At 44.8% G+C, this 24,522-nt stretch overlaps 1 protein-coding gene across 1 annotated transcript in view; it reads right to left on the bottom strand.

Moving 5' to 3' along the window:
- Window positions 1-24,522, bottom strand: part of SRBD1 (S1 RNA binding domain 1) — a 1,352,005-nt gene that overhangs the window by 589,112 nt on the left and 738,371 nt on the right. The window contains exon 16 of the mRNA XM_069608446.1: window positions 592-683. Within this exon, the coding sequence (XP_069464547.1) occupies window positions 592-683 (92 nt within the window). The remainder of the gene's footprint in view (window positions 1-591; window positions 684-24,522) is intronic.

The raw sequence follows: 24,522 nt of genomic DNA, 5'->3' as shown, positions 1-24,522 counted from the left end.
GAGGCGGAAGGCCCCTGAAACGTGCACCAGCACACCTGCAGCCTTCTAAAGGCGTGCAAATCCCCTTTTGTGAATCAACCGTTTATCTACATGAAACTGCAGTCATAAAATAGTGCCATTCACACTCCGTATTTAGTAGCAACGATGCTTTGCTAATTGTCTCCAATAGCCCCATTATAAATGATTTATTCCATTTAAAGTTGAGGTTCCACATGAAGGAATAGATATATTCACAGGGGATTCCATGTGCAAATTCATTGGCGTCAAAGTAATATAGCACTGGAAAGATAGCACAAATGCATGCAAAATCCAAATCATTAAACACATCAAATGGAATCTGGTCTTTAATATTAAAGAAAATGTTTAAAACAAGCTCGAAGAATAAGGCCAAACTTCTTTTGTCAATCGTACAAACTAAAACGCAAAATTATTTTAAGACATACATGCAATTACCAAAGCAGACAACGGACAGCCAGACTGACAACACATTATTTAAAGCAGAAATAGAAAAGTAGGCCTCTTGTATGCCACATCCAAACGTTCTGTATAGTGAAATAAATATAACGAAATTATACGGTTAAGTATGCCCACCTGCACTTCTAAGGTTGGGGTCAAGTCCTGGCATCTCTTTGGCCGCTTCTGGACTTACACTGTAGATGGAAGCTCCTGCTTCGTTGGCAATACTGCAAAATAAGAACACATGCACATCATGTCCTTGTGTTCCCGAATACCATGTTGTTAATACATTCAGTATGAGGGAGCAGTATGGCTCAGATAAGTAGGGGAGTCAGAACACTGCAGGTTGGGGAGGCAGCAGCGCTCTCAGGGAGCCAACCACCAATGGACAGTTTGCCTCAACACAACAGTGCACTTTGCCAGGATCTAAATCAAATAATTATAAAGAAAACATTTCTTTATCCTCGAATCACTCCACCATGACAAAGTTGTTGACCACAGTTTCGGGATCTCGACCATGCTGCGGCACGTAGAAGCAAACAACTCTCTATGGGTGTAACTTCTGAGATGAATCCTGCAGATCCCTCACTAAACCCTTGTCTAAAGTCTCCTCCCAGGTAAAGGCACACGCTTCCTGATCCTGACTTTGGGGGTGGTGTATTGCAGGAGTATCACCTGGGTGGAGACAAGGGCTAGTAGGGGCGATGAGGAGATCCCGTAGGATGATATGCATTATTTGGCTTTAAGACGGAAGAAACTTTTCAGGTACCAAGGCATGTAATGGGCTATTGTCGTTATGATGTATCTGACCCACACATTATGCCTTTTGATGTGGGTAAAGCTAGCCCCAGACATTCCTTTCAAAGCGTTAGCAGGGAAATCAGATTGCGAGGGGAGGATGGTGATAGTAAATGGGTTAATAAAGAACCTTGAGGTTTATGTGGTGAACACATACGCACCTAACCATGATGCCACAGTGTTTTTTAGGTAATTGCATGCAAGGTTGGGGTTATACAGAAGTGGCACTCTGATACGAGGGGAGACTGTAATTGGAAGGGGGGCCCAGTCTTGGATAGATCCGACTTCAAACATAAGAGACCATCCCCCCCCAGCGAAGGTTCTGAACTCGCAAGTAGAACATTTTAAATTGCGAGACTTGTGGAGAGCGGAGCATGGTGTAACGAGAGGATATTCCCATTACTCGACGCCACACAGGGTCGGACTGGGACAAGAAATAGGCCCGGTCACCCCAAAAAAAGTGGCCCAACCCTCGCCTCAGAAAAGTGGCCCACCCCTCGTTTCAGGACCCTTGACCTCTGATGACATGACGGGAAGTGATGTCATTTGACCCCATCCATAAGTGACATCCCTGGAAGCGATGAAACACGACTTTCACCCCTTTACAACAGGAAGTGTCATCAAATAGCATTGTGACCTAAGTAGACTAAATTACTGTGAATCCAAGCAGACGTCCAAGGCCAAATTATATGTTATTGTATAGCACTTACACTTAAGCTCTTATTTTATTGAACAAATATGCAAACAATATCATCCAACCTGTGTTGGTACTCATTTATCGACCTAAGAAGGAGGAAAGGCTTTTTGAGGAAAAAAAAAATAGAAAATTGTTTTTTCTTCGTCTATTTTTCTTCCCCAAACTGGCCCAGGCATGGCCAGAAATCGGCCCCCACTCTCCAGGGACGATTTTGGCCCAGCTACGGGCCGAAAGGCCGAGGGGCCAATCCGACCCTGACGCCACATAAGGTATACAATAGAATAGATCACATATTCACTGGGGTAAAAAGCGGTCCCGAATTTGCAGAAACTGAAATACCTAGATCGAATACTGTCTGACCACTCCCCGTTGGTAGCAAGATGGAGGGTGTCGACTCCCAGGGCACCAATCCCCACGTGGAGGTTGAGAAGCGAAGCGCTACAGGACATCGCATTTGCTGACCATGAAATGTGAATGAAGTAGGCACAGTCTGGGAAGCATATAAAGTGGTCATCAGGGGTGTGATGATAGCGGAATCAGGAGGAGTACAGAAGGTGCTGGTGAGCGAAAACAGAAAGGGAACTGAAGGAGCGAGAGGGGGAGGCCTTGCTGGGACAGCAGCAGTTGGAGGAGATGATTGCATTGAGACAAACTGGCCTCTTTCAATGGGACAGACTGGGGAAATGAAATTATGCTAAATATGTTCAAAGGAGCCATGCGCTAGGAGACAAACCAGGAAGGATGCTGGCGTGGCTGTGTCTGCGGGAATCCTTGAGCCCCCTATTTGTATGGTTCGAAATGAAGAGATGGAGGAAGTAGGGACGCATGAGGGGATGAACAAAGTGTTTCTGAATATTATAAAGCATTATACGCTGTGCCACAGGACAGGGAAGGGGAGGAGATACAAGATGTACTGGAACAGATAGACTTGCCCAGATTGGAGGACTCCCAGGCGGAGTAAATGGAGGCTCCAGTAACATCAGAGGAAGTGGTGGCCATAATTAGATCCCTGCCCACTGTGAAAGCTCAGGCACAGATGGCCTCCCGAGTGAGTTCTATAATGCGTATGTGGACATTTTGGCGCCACTGCTGACGAAAGTGTATAATGAGTCATTGGGGACCGGAATATTACCAGCAAGCATGAGAGAGGCCCTGATAGTGCCCCTGCTAAAACCAGGCAAAGACGAGGGGGACTGCGGATCATACAGTCCCTACTGAATCAAGACAGTATAATCCTGACCTCAGTCCTGGCAGGCAGACTAGGTAGAACACAAGCTGATCCATCCAGATCAGACGGGATATGTGCCTGGAAGAGGTATCTCGGAGAATCTGAGGAGGCTCCATCATGTTATATATAGCACAATAGACAGTCCCGTACAGGGAGCGATAGCCTCGCTAGATGCCGTTAAGGCGTTTGACTCTGTGCACTGGGACTGGCTGTATGCAACGATGGACAAAATGGGGCTTGGACCGCAGTACATGAGATGGGTGCGCTTGATACACACGCTTCCAATGGCCATGGTTAAGACAGATAAGTGGTACTTGGAGGCCTGGCAGCTGTACAGAGGCACCAGGCAGGGATGCCTGCTGTCCCCGATGCTTTATACATTGGCGGTGGAACCCATGGTGGCATATCTGAGAAAGGAGTATGGGGATAGAGGTGGATGGGGTCAGACATGTGATATCGATGTACGCAGACGATGTGCTACTCTATGTACAAGAAGCGAACTTGCCATATATAATGGAGGTGCAGGATAACTCTAGCAGTCTCACAGGCATTCAGGTGAACAAGATGAAATTGTGCACGTTCCCCTTGGCTGCCACTGCTTCCCTGGAAGCGTTGGAACTGCCGGCATTCCCCCTGCCCTGAAGCAGGACCACGCTTAGATACTTGGGCATAAACATTCACCGGGACCCCGCCCAGGAACATGCGCACAATATGATGCGAGCCAAGGAGGGTTTAGTGGCTTCCATGGGGTTCTGGAGTAAACTGCCATTGTCCGTGATGGGGAGAGTGGCCCTGCTGAAGATGGTGGCTTTTCCGCGCCTTATGCACTGCTTCGGGAATATCCAATACGATATTCTGGGGTGTCTTTTCAGGGAGCTGGAGAAACTATGCAGGGGGTTTTTGTGGCAGGAGGGAAGACATAGGGTGGCCCTCCACACGTTGCAGAGACCTTATGACCAGGGAGGGTTGCGGGTGCCGAATTTTGAGCTGTACTTCCTGGCGTGTCAGTTGCGGCACATGGTAAAATGGATGGCTGACGAAGATACGATTGAGTCCACATTACTGCTACCCGCGCTAAGAGGACGGCACCTGAGAGACCTACTCTGGGCTTCACGGGGAACACAGGGGGGGGGGGAGCAGCAGCTTGGTGAAACTGGGAATTTGAATCTGGCGTAGGGCTTGCAAGGTGACCGGGGTAACGGACCCGCTCTCCCCGCAGATGCCGATAGTGGCAGTGGTGGGCAACAGGTCGGGAGACAGGAGAATAATAGAGGCAGGCTGGGAGTTGTGTGGAGTGGCCACGGTTGGGGACCTGAGGGACGAGGGAATGTGGAAGACCTTTGAGGAATTACGGGAGGAGTCTGGGATGCAGGCTGGTCAGTTCTTGCTGCACTGCACAGTCCTGGGACTGCTCAATAAGAGGTGGCCCGGAGCCAGGGTAGGGGAGATATAAAATATTGATTTAGAGACGATACCCACAGCAGCAGAAGGGGGACACAAGGTGTCCAGGATTTACAATGTATTGTTGAACTGTACTGCTCATGCCGAACTGCATTGTAGAAGCAAATGGGAGGGGGAGTGGAGAGGAATCAAGTGATATCATAAGAAAGTCTCCAAAAACGCCAGGCTGCAGTTGATACAACTATACATAGGGCAAAGAACATATCTTACGCCTGCTGTTATATCCACATTCAAGGGAGCAGGGATAGAGATGTGTCCCAAGTGCAAAGAAGAGGAGGCGGGGCTCATAAATATGTTCTGGGGATGCCCGCTGGTACAGGGTTTTTGGAGGGAGGTAGCATGGAAAGTGGCCCACGGAGGGGTGGACATTGAGGTGGAAACGCCGGAAGCCTGCATGCTGGCGCGGTTCAAAAGAAATGAGAAAGACAAACTGTTGTGTAAACTGCAGGACTTAATATATATCACGGGCAAATGTTGTATAGATATGGGATGGAAAGATATGAGATCGCCGAGCATAGCACGGTGTTGGAGGGATCTGGAGAAGTGGTGCACAGCAGAGACAGGGGTGTGGGAGAAAGCTCTTAGAACGCAAATGGAGGAGCCCAGCATGGCCTTACAGAGGTGGATAGCTCAGACGATCACACTGTTCGCTAGCACGGCAGTCAATGCGAATGAACAGGAACAAGTGGAGGTAGACATTGTTTCTAGGATAGGTAATTAAAGGGAAAGGGCAGGCTAGAAAAGGGCAGGGCAGGGCAGGGCCAGGGCGGGCGGTAGGAGGAGAGGGAAGTTGAAATAGAGCATGTTGTTCAGTGTGGTATTATTGTTGTTTTATGTAAAAACTTAATAAATGAAAATAAAAAATGTGCAGCGACTGCATGTGTTGCTCAAAGTGACACATGCCAATGTGCGCTGCAAAATATATATTAAAGGAACTTTCATATATTTTAAAGGGGAATTTCTAACAACGTATATACAGTGCTGGAACAGAATGAAACATCTTCAGTTATAAAAAAAACATTGAAATTCACTGAAAAAACTTTGTTAAATGTGCATTATGGTTAAGTAGTCCTGCCCAATTTCTATTGTAGATTGGTTGGCGCGGCTTGCGATATGGCTGAAGGCCATTCACTAGGGCTTGCAGTAATTGCCAGGGCCACAAACCATGAACAGTATCCCTGATCTCATTTTCGCAGTAGAGTGGACACTGGGCCAGGCTGCAGGCTAGGTGCAGTGGATATTGAGGGTTGTTTGGTAGGGCCGGGTTCATAGTTGAGCCGAATGTCCTAGGCAAGTCAATCATGACTCGCATCCTCAACATGTGCTGTTCAAAATGACATACATCAGTATGCACTGCAAAAAATATGTTTGTTAAAGTAGAATTACACATATATTAAAAGAGGAATTATTACTGACTTACATCGAATGCTGAAATGTTAAACATTTTCAGTTAGAACATCCCTGAAATTCATTGAAAAATCTTTGTTAAAGAGATGATATGGTTGCAGCATAAAATCTAAAAACCAAAGAAATGTGCCATTTATGGTAAGCTACGCAAATCATTCCTCGGCTACCCGTCATGCACTGCTTAGGTTAACACTCAGTACATCACAGATGACATTGCAAATGGCATCATAGATCACATCACATATCCTAGTAAAATCACAAATGTGTCTCAGTAAAACTGAGGAGTGATCCAAGTCCAAATACAGTCAACGTTTTATAATCTTACTGGTCACTATTTAATTACAGAGATCTTCAGATAGATGCAGGATGTAAACTGTCATGATAATAGGTGACCAAAAAGGGATTAATGTATGAACTCCGTGTGGAGCACACACCAAAAAAAAAAATAGCGCCAAGCACGCTTTATGATAGGATGACATGCACGCTTTTTGAATGTGTGCCATTCCATTCTGAACCAATCCCAATAAAGGGTAAATAACTTAAAAGTGGACCTCCTCCATGGATATAAGAACACTAATCATGGTGGGAGGAAACAATGGGACAATGCTTACTTTAAAGTCCCAACCAAGAGAGTGCTAGCCGTGTCTGGAAAAACACAGGAAATTACATATTTGCACATTATGTGTATTCTTCCGTACTTTTTAAATTTCTTATAACTTTAAGCAGTGGTTTACCTTTGACAATTTGTGTACCCCAGTTTCATGTCCAATGGGCCAGGCATGGCCAGTGCCGTTTTGCTTCCCCAGCCTTTCATGGCCCACTGAGAATGCAGGCTGGGGAATGCAGCTCTGGATTTGCATATAGACACTTCTGTACCTCCCCACACTTTCAGATTCCCTGGGGTGTCATGTAGGGGGGGCACTACCGCTCCTTCGCGCATGTGCAGTAAACAAGAAGCTCTCCATGGTTCCTGGTTCCTGCTTGTGTTTCGCACGTGTAGCAGCCTGCCCTGAGGCAAAACAGATTCTGGACCGGGGCTGCAAGCAAGGAAAAAAAACTGTGTATGGCTGCGTGTGAAGGAATGAGCGTATGTTTTATGGGTGCACGTGTGAATGAGGGAATAAATTCGTTAAGGGCGAATGGGTTAAAGTTATTGATGCTGTCAACGTGTATGGGTGTGCAAGTGAACTTGTACGAATGTGTGTGGTTGTTTGCATGTTCACTGGGGAGCAAACCTCTCAGTTGGGGGGCGGGGAGTTATTAATGTTCCGGTCTGGTTTTCTTTGTTATGGCTTTTTTATTTTACTGAGCATCAACGTTTAAACAAACATACGTGTTATTATGTGGCTAGACAGGCCTACTTTGCTGGATCCAGTCTGGTAATTTTTTCTTACTCTGGCATGGCATTTTCACAGAGCATCAACCTCAAAGTTAAAGCAAACATGGAGAGTGTTATTACATGGCTAGATGGGACTACATTTGTGCAGTTAGTCTGGGTATATTTCTATATTTCTGGGCATTGTTTACTGGCACAGTCAACAGGAGTATATTCCTATATGGTAATAATGGCATGTATTGGTGCAGCCTGCATGGTCATGCATGGGCACAGCCAGCATGAACAAAAATGTTGTACTGGCATATATTGTGGGCAAAGTCATCCCTAAAAGGAGTTTGAGGATCATCTGGGCCATTGTGGTGACTTTCAGCTATTGGATGTGTTCATGTGTTGACCTACAAAACCGAATGCAAGTAATGGGGCTTTTTCACCAATTTTTCACAGAAAGTGTGCTGGGAAATGCCCCATTTTAAGTCATTATTGTTACATGTTTCTCAGAGGGAGAGAACCTTAACTCACCACCAAACCACCCTTTGTTGAGATGGGCTCCCTTGCTATGCTTGGTCTCTCGCACATTTGTGTATGAAACATTTAAGCTCCCCCAATTAAGACACCAGCCACCACTGCCTTCAGGTGGCCCTCCTCTAAAGACCTGCATATGAAAACGCAGGCCAATGTCAGAACTGACTTTGATGTCCGTTTTCAGATGTAAATGACACGTATAGGAGATGTAAATTCAAACCTCACCTGGTCAGATTTCACACGCATAGGAGGCCTGCAAGATGTGCATTTGAAATGATTGTACACCTACTTCTATGCCACCCATTCATATGCCACACACTCATATGCCATATGCACATACGATGTATACACCCCACACTTATATGCCATACACATTTATGCCAGACGCTCAGATACCAAACACTCATGCACTACTCGTACACCATACAATCAATCATATGTCAAACACATACAATAAAAACATGCACAATAAAGCCACGAAACATTCCATACACTCACTTGCCTTATGCAGTTCACTCATATGTGATACACCCACAGGACATACATATAAGGCATACAGTCATAAACCATACAAGCATGCGCTATTTGCCATACTCCTAAAAAACCCACAAATAAAATATTTTAAAACAGTTTAAAAAAAACAGATAACGTTAACCTAACAAAACATATTTGTACTGGTGGCGTGCATTGACTGTTCCTTAGCGCTGATATTCCTAGTCTTGGTAAACTTAACTGTTTGTTCGAAAAACCTCACCTGTTTATCCCCAAAAAATGTGGTTATATTCAATGTACATATATCGATAGATGCACAGCAAATACAATATAAAAAACAATACACCATTTAAAAAGCCCATTGTACATAATGTAATAAAAAGAGGCATGTAATCCTTTCTGTGTAAAGTTATAGCGCTGACAGGGACATACATTTAGTGTTCAGTCATTCTTAGCAGGACATGGTAGGACTACTTGCCAATTCTGCTGTCCGTCGTGTCCCTGAAATACCTCGAATGGAACAGTTTTCACTACACCACAATTGTAAAAACACAAACTATTCAACCGCAATATCAGTATTAAAGAGCTACAAAAGCTCTGTGCTACACACCAAGAATTGTGCCATATTCAACGAAGCTCTTTACTACAAACGAAAGTGACAGTGTTCAAGTCAGCAGGCGAAGCATGTAATGTGGAAAAACCCCAACGTGCATTGCTATAAAACAGTGATCTTCAAACTTTGGGGCTAACCCACCCGAGGGTGCCCGAAGGATGTCCGGGGCGAGGGGGCAATGGCTCCCTCAAAAGGCAGTACAGTGGCTGCTTTTAATAAAAAAATATAAGCAGATATGTCATGGGGGCCCAGAAACAAGGTGTTTACTCAAGGGAGTCTCAGCACCATGTGTACTCATAGGGGGCCTAGCATTAAAGAGTTTGAACACCCCTGCTATAAAAAAGGAAATCTCAGACAAAGTAGCACACAGACCTAGTACGAGAACACTCCTGTATGTTCTTGCATTGGGCAGGAAGGTCTGCGGCCCTTATTCTAAACGCACACTGAGACGTCATTTGGGGGTCACCAGGAGTCGCACCTGTGACCCCCGAGTTCGCCTATGCTACCCCTAAAAATAATATTTTTTAAAACATTAAATGAAAGCTCCTGGGCTGTGGCCAGCGCAATGTGCTCTTTGTTTTGAAAACCGCTGGCTTACTTGTTCGGGCCTCTTAAAAAAAATAAAAAAATTAAAAAAAACAGGGGGTTCCATAAGTGTGACACTTTGAGTAGTGACCCATAATAAGAAAAAATAGGAATAACAAATAATTTGCCTTCCTGGAATTCCATACAATAATTACTAGACTCATTAAAGGTTTATTTCAGGCACAATTCAGGGGGTGAGTCACTGATTTAGTCTGTTCTTAAACACCATAAATTCACAATGCAGATACAAAGTTTCATAAAGCATTTAGAGTAGAATAAGCATCCATTTCGGACTATGTATTTTGCTTTTTGCAAGTTGCATGTTTTTTCTGCCATGGTCTCGGTTACATCACAATACATTCCATCTCGGTGTGCTCGGACAATTGACAAAATCCTTGTGCCTAAAAGCGTGTGTAAGGTGTAGAAATGTTGACCATAGCACATAAAGGCACCCTTAATTTCATTGTGCCACAATGAATGCTTTGTTGTAATGTGTCTATCTTTCCTATCTGCATAGCATGCTGTTCAGGATGTTTGTTTGCATGTATGAGGTAACGAGTGCCCAGAGTACGGGATGCTGTGTGAGTGCACTGGATTCCCTGTGCTACTCTAAATTCTTTAATACACAGTTATTAACCCTCCCAATGGTATATATTTTACAAACCTCTGAAGGCTGATCCACGCAGGCTCGACACGTGGCCAACTTTGCACCAGACCTGCAGATGAAATGACCTGCTGTTAAATCTGTTACCAGTTTAATAGTATCCACTACAGAGTGTAATTTGCTTTCGGACTTTGAGAACATTCAGACATGTGATTGCTCATTTTACTATAGCGAGAAAGATAGCTATAGCCGGTAAGATAGCTCGGTGGGTTGAGCGCACGCTGCTGCGATGTGTGTGTGATCTGCATGTTGCAGGTTTGAATCCTGGCAAGGCCAACTCAGCCTTTCATCCTTCTGAGGATGATAAATAAGTACCAACACAGGTTGGGTGATATTGTATGCATATTTGTTCTACATAAAGCGCTTAATCGTAAGTGCTCTATAACAAATCATTATCATTTGCCCTTGGACGTCTGCTTGCATTCACAGTAATTTGGTAATAGGGGCCTATACACACTGATATTAATGATACATATGGTGATCCATTCTTGTATGAAATGTACATCACATTGATATGATATATTTATAACGTACTTAATACCCAGAGGGTTCTAAGCACAGACACGGGTATTGAACCTGTGGTGCTCTGTGTCGTCTTGCTTCCAAGGCGTTGACCCCGAGCTATCCTGCCTTACAGTGATATCGTAATCATATTTTTCGTAGTGTACTTAGGAGCAATGCTATGTGATGCCACTTCCTGTTTAGTCAAGGGGTGAAAGAGCGTGTTCCATTGCTTCCCATAATTTCACTTTGGGACGGGGTCAAATGACATCAGTTCCTGTGACGTCATCAAAGGTCAAGGGTGTTATGTCACTTCTGCTACCTCTGGCATTTTGGTGAAATGACATCCCTGAGCGCACACCAAATCATGCCCCATCATTAAGTGATAAGGGGCTATGCAGCCCTGCCTGAAACCCCCCCCCCCAGGGCACCATTAGCTCCCCACCACACCAGGTCGGGGGGGGGGGGGAGTCTTTTAAGGGCTTCCCCCGAGCTGGTGTAGTGAGAACAGGTGCGGCAGGCGCCCTTTTGTTATTAAATGCGCCCGCTGCGGTGGGGCGCATTTAATAACAATATTCACATGATTACTACGTCCCTGCTCCGACACGGGAGCAAGGAGGTTTTCATTGGAATAGGGCGCTCATGCATTAGCATGCATGGGGGCCCTATTACAGTGATTAACCCCCTGCGAGGCGCTTGAGCAGGGAGGGACAAAACAAATGTGGCGCTCTATCATGCCCCCCACCCCCCCTCTCCCTCGGTCAACCAGGGGCACGCGGGGAAGGGGGGCGCTAATTCGCCCAGGGCGCTGCTGCTTCTAAGGTCGGCCCTGCTGAGCAGCAGGAAGGAATCCCCTTCCCAGGGTGCTGCTGCACAGCATGAAAACGAGGAAATAGATCTTACTTTTAATTGCGACTTGATCACATACAGCTCCCCTCCCCTCGTGGCGCAGCTCGAGGGGATGAAGTGCTAGAGAGGGTGGCGAGTCGCGAGGGCCCGTGTTGACGGCTAGAAGGAAGTGCTCGTGTTTCGCTGGTGAGATGCAGGGTGCAGAGTTCTTGGATTGCGTGACTACCGGAGCGCGTGGTTTGCGCCTGCAAGAAGTTTAGCTCCAGGTGCCTCCCGTTTGGCGCCGTGTGGTCAAGTTCCTTCCAGGTATGTTTACAGAGTTTAGGAAAGCTGCCATGATTGTGTTAGGGTGCAAACAATTATTCAGCACAACTCCCGCCTGCTTAAAAGCAAACAAATGGGAAGCAGGGAAGCAGTTACCGTTCAATTAGCAATTTGGACGTAGATTGTAATCTGTGTTCCACATATTCCTTTACAAACGAATACACACAATGTGCTTTAATATTCAATACAATGCGGAGTAAACTCAACATTAGTCGTGACTGAAAATGACGGGACATTATGACGTTCCTTTAAAAGTGGGACTCGGCATTGGTAATCCTGCTTGGAGTTCAGGACAACAATGCTGACTCGTCCAAGGCCTCCCAACTCTGATCTCGGGGCTCGAAGGCTAACAAACAAGTCTCACAGCCGGGACGGTTCTACTCGTCCGGGCCGAGCGCATGGTCAGACTGGCCCAACAAAAAAAAAACATTCCATAAATTAAAAAGAAAAAAAGGTCCACTTTTATGGAAGGCAATGTGTGAGTTAACTTGTCACAGTAAGTAGTGGAGGTGGCATTTTAGCAAACATTTCTAGGAAGGGGTGCTTTGGGAAGCACATTGGGCCAGTAACCTTTCGGTCATTAAAGTGACCCCGACCGGTTTGGCAGGCCAGACTTTCCTATTGGCCCATGGCCCAGTCCAAGTCTTGCGAGGCAGGCCAACAGAGCTCTCTCGACTTTTGCTAGACCGGCACTATCAAATTACCGATACACATTTCCATTATCACTGTCGATTCACATGGACACACAAGTCCAGTGTTGTTGAAAGCCAAGCAACCCGCGAAATGGAATATCAGCAGTGTGGACTGTGGGGCTGTGTACTGCGAGTCGCGCATTTCCCTAAAAGTACTACGGCAATAATGGTCTATATAACTTCAAAAGGGGTCGATTGTGCAAGAGAGTGGTAGCACAAGCAGAGCCACTACTACATGTAGCATTTCAATATATTGAAATGTCTCTCACGTGGGGAATCGCTTTTCGGATGAACAGACGGGTTTGAAGCAAACACTGCTCTTTCGGACTATCTGGGTATGTTAAGAGTGGAATGCAGTAACTATTAAGGACAGTGGAGTCACTATATTAAAGAGGGAAAACTGGGGAGCACGAATACGACAAGTTGGGGCAGGTGTTAGCACATCAAATAAGGACCAACACTGGTTTAAGCGTGCCTATATTTTACCAATATGGTTAAACAGATGTGTCATTAAGCATGCTCAGGGCAAGTTTAATGCAATAACAGGTTTTCATCAAGTTAATATACATCATAAAAAGTGAACTCATGTTTATCAGTTGCAGACAGGCCCTTGCACTCAGCAAGAGACTGCATTATTGTACCTCAAAATATCAGTCCAGGCACAGCTTCCAATAATGTATAGTTATAGGTGGTATTCAGCAGATTAGACATCACTTCCAGCTCAGCTTTAAATAAGGGGCGTTCAAGAAGAATAGTCCATTTAACAGAAGAGATAGCCCTCATGTCTCAGATTCAATGGTAGTCAAGGACAGTCTGTATGACAGATGAAATATCACATAAAGGCGCTAAGTACACGGGAAAGCAGGCAACTGTTCACATGGGTCTTTAGCAATGGTTGCAGGAATCTCACTTCTCACGTAGAATTGTTCAAAGTGTTCAGTTTCAGGCTGTACATTCCAATGGAGGCTGGTGATTTATTTTTTTATTGGTATTGGAGGGGCGTAAATATTTCCCCCAAATATGCCAGTGTAACACAGCATAGTGAGGGACACAAACCAATGAAAAGGTGGTGGGGGCTTCCCCCGATAATTTATTTAAAATAATGGCTTAAAATTGTGCTATTTACAGCACACTTCTTTGGGAAAAATTGGGTAAAATGCCAGTTTGCATTTGGTTCTGTAGGGTACCTCATGAAAAAAATCAAATTGACGCAAGTCACCAACAGTGCAAGGAGCATTTTTGCCAACACGTTTTTGGGTTTACTTTGCCCACAATATATGCCAGTAAAAAACATTTTCACACTGGCTGCACCCATACATTTCCATGCTGGCTGTACAAATGTATGCCAGTATTCCCATATGAGCACATATTCATGCAATTATCCCCATGTAAGAACATACTCCAGTCGGCATTACCATTAAAAATGCCCTGCCGCAGCTTGATAACATGTCCAAACTGGCCGCATCAAAATGATAGTCTTGTCATGTAATAACAAAGATTATGATTGCTTAATGAAAGATGCCCAATACAAAATGTCATGCCACAGTAAAAGGTGGCTACACTGGCTGTATTAAAATGCCATTCTAGCGATATAATAACACTTAACATTCTTGGTTTATCAAAAGATACCCAACACAAAACGTCATGCCACATTAAGAAATGGCTAGACTGGCTGCACCAAAATTGCCAGTGAAGTCACATAATAACACTCATCATGCTTGCTTTATCTAGATGCCCAGTAAAAATGCCATGCATGCCCTGTGGGCCTCCCAGTGCCTCACGCACACACACACAATGTGATTATGTTTGCATACAAGGCACTGGGGGGGGGGGGGACCCAAGGAGCAGGCATGGTATTTTTTATATGGCATCTATAAAAGATACCTGCCCCAGGGCCTTCCCAGCGCCTCACAATGGGACCAGATTTTGGCTGATGCATAAAAACCTGCCACCAAAATCAGCTCCACATCCCAGCACAAACACACATGCGCACAAATTCACACAACCTTCACACACAGCATGCACTTGCTCATTCCCACGCACTCCCATCATCATACGCTCACTCATTACACACAAACACACCCACATACATACATACATACACATTTAAATGAACATGTCTTTGTGCCCCAGTCCTGGTGTTTACCCCCAATGCTCCAGCTCGCGCGTAACATGAACAGGAACCAAATAGTGCTTCCATGTTCGTGCACATGTGCGCAAGAGCCGGATGCTCGGATGACAAAGTGGCCCATTCCGTTTGTATGGACGAGGAGGCACAGGCGCAACTCCTTCAGACATACTAACATGCAGTTCCTCTGCCAGCATCCCCAATGGGCCATGAAATGTAGGGGAAGCAAAATGCCCCTGGCTTTGCATGGTTCATTGTATATGTAAGGCTGGGAACAGAACTGTCAAACGAAAAACGTATTTTCCTTCGACAGTTCAAGCCTGATGAGCACTGCTCACTCAGCTGCAAAAAGCAGCTGAGGGGGTGCTCAGTGCTGACACTGGCTGGCTCAACATGAACAGGAACTAAATAGCACTTCCATGTTCGTGCACATGCGCGCAAGAGCCGGATGCTCGGATGACAAAGTGGCCCATTCCGTTTGTATGGGCGAGGAGGCACAGGCGCACCTCCTTCAGACATAATAACATGCAGTTCCTCTGCCAGCATCCGCAATGGGCCATGCAATGTAGGGGAAGCAAAATGCCCCTGGCTTTTGTAGGGGAAGCATAATGGGTGGGGGTGCCTGTGGGTCAGCGCTCCCTCACCCATTATGGAAAAGACACCACTCACACGGTCAATGAATCTATGCGCAGGCTCAGTGTGGCTGAAGATGAAATACTGTTGGCTGTGAAGTCATGCACATGAAGTGCACTTTTATTCATGCAGCGATTTTGAACACATTAAGGAACCCATAGACATGCCCAACAGTAAAAGGCTATCAGGATAGCTCAGCAGGTTGAGTGACTGTTGCTAAAATGTTATATATTTAAACTGGCTGTACATTGTAAGACTTTTTGCAATTTCTTATTAAAAAAACAAGTGCTATAAAATGTTTTCGGCCAGGGGATGGGCTGGGCTGGTAGCTTGTCCATATTCAGGGTGAGTGTGGGGGAAGTTCGACCCTCATAGTGAAAATCAAAAGCTGCCACATATGAACCCATTGTTTAATTTCCTAATAATTGTTTTCAGCACAACAGAAGCATTTATTTGCGATTAAGCAGTTTGATAAGCATATAATAGCTTTAGAATATAGCTTTTGATAAAACTCAAAGGAAAGAGCACAACAATCACAGGGTATATGTGTGGTAGTCCAACAAAAAAAAGCATATTTTAAGGATAACTAGTGCTTCTAGGTTTAAGGAGTATGTTTGAGTTTGGAAAGGTCTGTTTTTTTCGAGACAAGAGTAAGCTGCACATTTAGAAAACAATTGTGTGCCCAGCCTGCATTTACAGTTTTGGCCCCCCACCCCAGTGATAGTCATGGCCCATATATTCCTGTGGTGTCCGATTCAGGCCAGAAGAAAGAACACAGTTTAAGCAAATGGAGCCTGTAACGCGCATGGCGGCTGGGCAAGAAGCACCTTTAAGGCCCCTGGAAAGAGTTATTTGCCAGAAGGGGGGCAGGCCACCAGTTGGGGGGTGGGGTGGTCAAAGAATCCAATGGGGGTGGGGTAGCGATTGCCCTATGCCCCCCTCTAGGGACGCCTATGATCAAGGCGAGAATTAAAACCACTCATGCAAAGACCAACAGCAGTGAGGTGCCAGGCCCAGCGACATAGCATTTGCTTGCTCAATGACAGGGGACACCGCAGCGTGCACGGATTGTGCCAGTGATCACATGAATTTAGGACCCTCAAAAGGCAGGAGACAGAGGCAGATATAATGTGGTGTACACACTGTCCAGGCTGGTGGATTGCTCGAATGCAGAAACAGTAGGCAGTAGAATAAGTAACGACTTACTTTCTGCATCCATGTATGGATCGAAGGGAAATCACCCTTAGCTGTATTTAAGTAAGAATGCGCTCTTAAACCTACACTGATTTCTCTCTTACAACATACTTGTTAAAACATTTCTGAACAACACATAAAACTGCATATGGCCACACTGTACAAGATGTGTCGGCTAATTTCTTTCTTCATGCAAAATGACTTTACGATACGTTCGGTGCCTTTACAACTGTTCCAATACTACCACCTAGTGGACATTTTCCATAATCCTTCGGGAAACAGTTTTTAGTGGAAAACTGACCGACTGCTAGGCTATAATCTGTTCTGACATTTTTACTTTTGGTTTTAAACCTTACAGATCAAATAACCGTCAAAATCAGGCAAGTGTAACATGTATCCTGGACAAGCATGTGAGCTTACACTTGCAAACTGATGGAAATTAGCCGATTTTCGCCCGTGGCCCAAGTCCTCGAGGTTCGACACATTTGTTATGCGTTGGACCTGCTTTAGGCCCCCGCACAACATAAAAGCCAGACCTTTAGTGTCTCCCAACCAGGCACGGCCTTAGAAACTGCAGCGCCCGATGCAGCAAATAAAAAATGTGGCGCACGCCCCTAGTCATGGGGAGGGGGTGTTGGGCGACACATTTTTCAATAGGCACCCTATTGTTATTAAATTGCATTTAATTTCAATAGGGTGCCAGCTGTGCTTCTCCCACCGCGCCAGCCCTTGAAAGAATCCCCTGAGCTGGGGTGGTGGGGTCTAATGGCAGCGTGCCCCAGGAGGTCGCCCAAGTGGGCCTGCCATAAGGCCTGCCCTGCTCCCAGCCCCTGCACGGTAAACCCACCATCAATTTTACCAGCGACCAGGAAACCAGGTTGGTTCTAAATTTTGCGCACCAATGTATATAACAAAAGATATGCTGATGCCCCAGGGACGTCATTTGGGGGTTGCCAGGGGTAGCAGCTGCTACCCCTGGGCAATCGGCAGTGCCAAAAGCCGACATCTATGTTGCAACTGAAAAAGATGGTTGTAAATGCAGCTAAATGTGCCTCAATTTTTTTCAACTGGAATCTCAATCTCGTTAGCTGGAGAAATAATAGGGATGCAGGAAAAACATTAAGGTGCCATCATTAACAGGTTGGCAGTCAATTAGTGAAGAATGCCTGAACGGTTGGGTTCAGAGGTGGGCTCTGTGCAGCTCATACCCAGTATTTGAATGTGGGCCAGTGCCACATTGGATATAATTGTAATATTGGTGTGCGTCATATAGATAGGATTGTGAATATTAGCCAGTGCCGGATCTAGATAGAAATGCATAGATATTCACGCACCACATCTAGAAAGGACGTGCACATTTAGCACATATCACTTCTAGAGAGCGAGGCCAATAACAAACCCACTAACAATGTCAGCCTTCTCCATACACCTCTCAAACTCTAACCAAACACAGCCACAACCCTAAAGCACATCAAACCGCACAGATTTCACTACATCGCAACAACAAAATAAGCCACACATAGGCCGAGTACGATAGTTAATTTCTCATCCATACTGTTCATGGCCTGTGAGAATGTCATTGTATTTTCCCTTGTTCCCTCCCTTGCCTTGAAGCGCTTTGAAACACATTGTGTATAGGCGCTATATAAATAAACTATCATATCATACCGTAGCAACAGGAGGGGTATGAGAGCTAGGTCTAGCTAGCTGGGGATGGGTAAAAGCAGCCTGCAGTACTGAGTGACAGCACAGCATGAACACGAATATCAACTGTGTTTCTCATCTGCTTTGCACATCCAGTGAGCCACTGGGCCTGTGATGAGGGGTGGGGGGTGCCCCAGTGGCTTCTGTCACCAATCCTGCCTGGGCACTGTCTCACCTGACCCAGATCCGACAGACCTGCACCACAGGCACGCTGTAGAAAGATGCAAGGTGAAATCATTAATTTACATGAAGTTGTCCTCTGCCTTTGAAATTAACCTTCGGTTGCTTACTCGAGCAACAATAGAAATCTATATTTGGGTGACTCGATCAGGGGCAACACACTTGCTTTGTTAACAAGGGGATGCAATTAATCATGGGTTCAGTTCCTGTTTCAATGATTAGAAGCTGGAGGCGGCTGGCATTAAGCAAGAAATAAAGGACCAAAGAAATAATAAAATGGGCCTTTTCTAGGGATGATGTCATGGAGCTGCTGTTGCTGTTCATATTTTAAAACAAAAACAAAAAACTGCAATTACTGTTACTGTGACCTGCAATACCTCCGTCCCCTCTACCTCCCACCTAAAAAAACCTGAGGGTTACTTACCAAATAAGAAAAACAGAAAGGGGATGGCTGAAAGGTTTCAAATCATTCATAACCACTGGCACAGATCTGGCTAACCCCACAGACCATTGTTTTTCAGCATGCCAAGCCACTAGAGAAGAGGAAAGACCATATGCAAATGATGCTTGGTCCCACAACTCAAAAACTGCTAGGTCACATCCCTTCTGCAGGAGACCACCAGCCTCCCCAGACATGTTCCAGCCTTATTGGGCATCATCAGCGAGGAGTAGCCTCGGTCTGTAGACCGAGCAGGGTTTTCTAGTGGTGATGTCGTGGAGCTGCTGCAGTTATTCACATTTTAACCCTGCAATTACTATCTCCCAGCTAACCAAAAAAAAAAAAAAACGGTGGGTTACTTACTAAATAAGCAAAACAGAAAAGTGATAGATGGAAGGTTTCAAATCATTCATAACCACTAGCACAGCACTGGGCAACCCCCCAGACCATAGTTTTTTTGGTTGGGCTTGTGTTGGTCAGTTACTGTTCCCAGTCTGTGGCCAGACACTGTATATGTCTGCACTATTGGGTTCAGGCCTCTTCGAGATGCTCTGTCTGTTTACAGTTTAGGCCAAGTGCTGTACAATAGTCCAGGTTGCTGTGTTGGACGTCTGCTTACAGTCACAGTCATTTGGTAATATGGGCCCATACACACTGATATTAACACTACATATGGTGATCCATTCTTGTATGAAATGTATATCACAGTACTGTGATATCGCAACCATATTTTTCTTAGCGTACTGAGGAACAATGCTATGTGATGCCACTTCCTGTTTTGTCAAGGGATGAAAGGTTGTGCGCCATCACTTCTCATGATGTCAGTTGGGGGTGGGGGGTTACATGACATCACTCCATGTGATGTCATCAGAGGTCAAGGGTCATGTGATGTCACTTCCGTAAACCCCTGGCATTTCGGTGAAATGACATCCCTGGGATGCCCCTTAATTTGTCTATATTGAGTGGACATCCCCAGAAGTGACCACACAGAAAAGTACATCAAATGGCGTGACATCAGTCTGTTATTAGAGGGGATCATGGAAATAAACATTACGTAAAGCTAAAATGACTATAAAGTGACAAGTGATGTGCAACAAATAAGCAACATGTATTAACAATCATTCATATGGAGACAACAATACAAACTATTCATCCATAGTTGAGGCTTATTTGAATTGCATACATTGAACTAAAACACGATTTTGGAAACGAGGCCCAGTGATAACCTGATTTGACTGGGACCACACACTTTGGGTAAGTGGTGAAGCTGGGATTTGAGTCCAGCCTGAAATGTAGGCACTTGACTACCCCTCAGATCTAATTGTTACTAATGTGTTAATGTTTGCTTTACAAGGAATAATAAACACCCTGTTTCACAGAGATGGCTTGAAAAGTATACACATCACAAAATAAACCTAACTGATATATATAATTATCCCTACAGAAACACGTTAGGCAAGAAGAGTATGACTGTAGTTTCAGGTTATTCATCCTGCGTAGAAGACTACAAGTACCATAATTCTAAGTGCAACAAGCTTAAAACCTCTCCTATGGGTTTTGAAACTCTACTTTCAAAACTTAAAGACTTACAACAAAAGACACTTTGTGATAATGTCACTTATAATGTCACTTACTAGTGGTCAGTGCTTTCCCTTGGACAAATGTCTGTTTTTAACTATTTAAATTATTTTATTGAGATTTGTTTTAAATGAAACATTGATACAAATAAACGAAACTTTTTTTGTGCCTTTTCATACCGCATTGTTGATCAGTAGGTGACTTCTTTCATAGCCCCCCTATATAAGGAAGAATAGATAATTGATAGAAATATTAGTTTCCGTTGGAAGACCCCTATGTTTTGTCAGTGTTTGACACAGCCAAGCAGCTTATCATTGTGCGCAATGTCCCAAGAATTTAGCATTTCACACAAAATCCATTTTTGCATGTGTTACGATGGCAGACGACATAGAAATGAAGCAGATCGTTTTTCAAAGCATTTGTTTTGAGACTGCTTTGAGAGAGAGGTAAACCAAAAGCGAAACGATTTACAGGTGCACTCAATGTATTTTAAGCTTATATATTTTCAGTACAGCAAATGTTCTTACGGTGCTGGAAAAGAAAACGGTTCTAGCTACCTCCATAACACTAAATCCACATTTTATTAAAATAACCCCAATCACTTAGAGGTTAGGTTTCCAGCACTCTTTGAAGAGCAAGATCTCTTATTAATAGTTTTCAATTCTAATAACAAGTTCTGCAAAAAAAGAAAAACACTTTTTTTTATCAATCAACAAAATGCAACAATAATTCAATTCCGAATTTTCACCACTCCAAATGGGTACGTTCTTTAGATGCAACGAGTTTCAAATAACTTAAGTATTCTTCATCAGGGATTAACCATCTGATTATTCTACAATTAAATGAAGTATTGATCAGAATCAACTTTAATAAAAAGGTCTCTGAAATTTAGGATTCGCTCTATCCCTTAGTGTCACTGACCTGATATAAACCCCTTCTGAAGATATGCATGGACAATATAAGTTGGTAACCCACGTGGTTCTAGAAGAAAAAAGTATGTATGTAATAAATACATTCCCAAGGTAAATATCTCTCGCTCTATGCAATGATCTCAACACTGCTTAACAGGACTTCTTACAATATGTGCCAGAACGTAGCTGGATCATCAATCTGGAAGTTGCCTCCACTTCCTAAAATCATACAAGCAGCATTACCCAAACGTCACAATAACCGAAACTATGTAAAAAGTCTTCACCCATTGTTATCAGGGTAAACGCTTACCTTAATAAGATTTATGTTTTCACGCAACCAAAACAGCAGAATCATAAACTGTATCAATCTTACCCGTCATACTTCCCTTCTAATTTTTCGGGTCAAACGCTCACACGCTCACAACGTAGCATGGCATAGCATTATCGATGTAAAATACATCACACTATCTAATGTTTAAACAAAGTCAATGCCTGTGCCATCCAGAAAGAGCTTACAGAGTTGTGACAAATCACCATCTGGGGTAGCAGTGGTCGTGGGGTGAATATCGGTTTGTAAACCATCAACTAGCCCCACCCCTCTAACATACCTGAAGAGATCCAAACAGATTGGAATAACAAGCAATTATAAAGCTCATTGTCCAATTTTTGTAACATGGACAGAACGGCAGGTTTATCTCCAAAAAGGTTGTGGATCGTTGCCTCAGTGCTGTTCAGCGGGTCTGGAGCACTGGTTGCGATGTCCCAGATGTCTTTAGGCGACTGCGGCTTGACAGCAGTCACCGTTCCAGTCAGAGAACTCGACTAGCTCGAAAATGTCATTTAAGACAGACGTCGGTAGATGCTCGTCGAGGCACTTCTCTCATCTTCTCCAATGGGCTTGTGTCATCCTTTAAGGCGGACGGCGCAAAGTTGAGGTGTGTGTTGCAAGCAACTGCTTTGTCCTTGGTTGTAGGTTCAGAGACCATCTGGCACTTCCTATCCAGGAAGCTTGCTGCAGAGCCTAGCAGGGCACGCTATGTGCTGGCTGCGCACCGGTTCTGGAGCGGCTGGAGGGTCCTCTGAGTTCTGTATCTCCCTCTGTTTCCTGGGAGATGTTTAGGGGAGCGGTCTTGCTTTTCTCTTTGAATATCCTGCCCTTACTTCGCTGGAGGAAGATGTATGGCAGACTGTACCTTCATCCAGGGTCCAAGGTTGAGTTCTTCTCTGATACTTCTGGTGAAGTCGTCAGATGATCTGCCGAAATAGGGGCTCAGCCCTCTTTTAAAGTCAATTGGGCCACAGTGTTTGGTATAGGCTAAGCCTACCTTAATGAACCAATCCTGGGGTCCCTACCAACAATCTCCTGAATGAGTGAGGTCGTGACCAGAGTGCTTTGCAACAGGAAAGGTAAAGGGGGTGAAACCAGGAATAAGGTGTGCCCCAGAAATAAATTGGCAGAACCCTTCTCTCAGTGGAAAGAGCTCTGGGCACACACTCTTGTGACACCCATCTTCCTGTCTGTTGTGGATCAAAGAGTCTCACTGCTTAATGAGTCTCTCTGTGCTTCCTGATTAAAGTAGCAGGTCTCCCTTGAAGCTGCGGCAAGACCAGACTCTCTCTACCAGACTCTCTCTTGCACCTGCAAACCACATTCTTGTACCTTATGAATGGGGCTCCCTTAGCGGGGTGGCCTACTGTAAACTAAAGATCCAGACATGACAATTCAGTGGCATTGATACTGAGAGGCTGGAGCCGCATACAGGTTGACAAAGTTGCATATGAAAGATTGTTGGGTTTGCTGCCTCGTTCGTTATCCTCTGCAGCCCGGCCCCATGTGGGCCTGTTTGAAATACCCCCTATTGGTATGATAATCGCTGCCACTAACTGCAGGGCCTAACAAAAGAGCAGAGTGGATCCATGGAGCCTTTGTCAGTTAATCAGGCTGACGATGGCAGGTGGAAGGTTGGCACTCGCCCTTACTGGAGATGACTTCATGCATTCCTCTGCTGTCACACCCCAACTAAATATGACCGGGGCGGATTGTGCCTGTAGCGTTGTCCAGAACAGAGTACACAAGCCCAGAGTACACAGGTCTATACTTTGTCGGGGTGTGAGCATAGGAAAATGTGCTTTGGATTAGCACCACACATTTTCCTGAGGTTGGTCCACCATCATTCCATTCAATAAAAACTTCCAAAAAACCCCAGGCGAGCGCACACCCACTGTGTGGATGTTCGAATTCCTCACAAGAGTATACATTCAATCCTAAACTCACGATGGAGACACTCCCCAACTTACTTTATGTAATCTCTTATATCCGGGTGGTTGTACATAGTAACTGTGGTATCTTATCTGTGACGGTGTGTCATACATTAAATACACCAGTCTCCCTACAACCATACCCCAAAACGGTATGCTATATCACTATTATCTTTAAAAAATAGGGAGTAAAATACCCTCACTTCCAAATCTTATCTGGAGCACTGTCTCCAACACCTCACATTAGCTTGTGTCCTTTCTGTTCCTAATGTGGATTTTTATTTCTTTCCCATTTGAGTATCACACATACATGCGCGTTGTCTGTAGTTTTTACATGCTTCTGATGACCCTTCAATGCTCTTTGCTATTCATATAACTTCAAGCGAAGGTTAGATTCTTCCCAAATTCTCTCTCGTGTTTGGTCATTCGTCGTGTGCATCATCGTTTGGTTTCTTAAAACTTTGTTTAAAAACTGTCCAAAGTTGCAACATGTCGCAATGCCTCTCAAATAAAGCCAAAAATTCACCTATGGATTCTCATAGTAGTTCATCTCTCGTATAAAACGAGTGCCTTTCAAGTATTACACTTTCTTCTTGTATCGTTTTTTCATTCTGCCAACTAGCTCTTCATATACAGTTAGTCCATCTTCTTGTGCTTCCAGTACAGGCGGTAAATATCTGCATACTTCCTGTGCCTCCAGGCCCCACTGTGCAGAAAATACTAGTTGATGACAACCTATTCCCATTATGGCTTACAGTTAAGTGTCAGAATCAACCTCCCATCATCTCGGGGAATGGGAGGAGGACCAGGGTTCTGAGGGGAGGGGGGGGGGGGGGGGGGGGGGGGGGGGGGGGGGGGGGGGGGGGTGTGT

This window comes from Ambystoma mexicanum, chromosome 4q, assembly GCF_040938575.1.
Source record: "Ambystoma mexicanum isolate Mex_15411 chromosome 4q, UKY_AmexF1_1, whole genome shotgun sequence".
In the NCBI taxonomy this organism is placed as follows: domain Eukaryota; kingdom Metazoa; phylum Chordata; class Amphibia; order Caudata; family Ambystomatidae; genus Ambystoma; species Ambystoma mexicanum.
The sequence above is the reverse complement of the archived record's forward strand: the minus strand, read 5'-3'. Positions and strand labels throughout refer to the sequence as shown.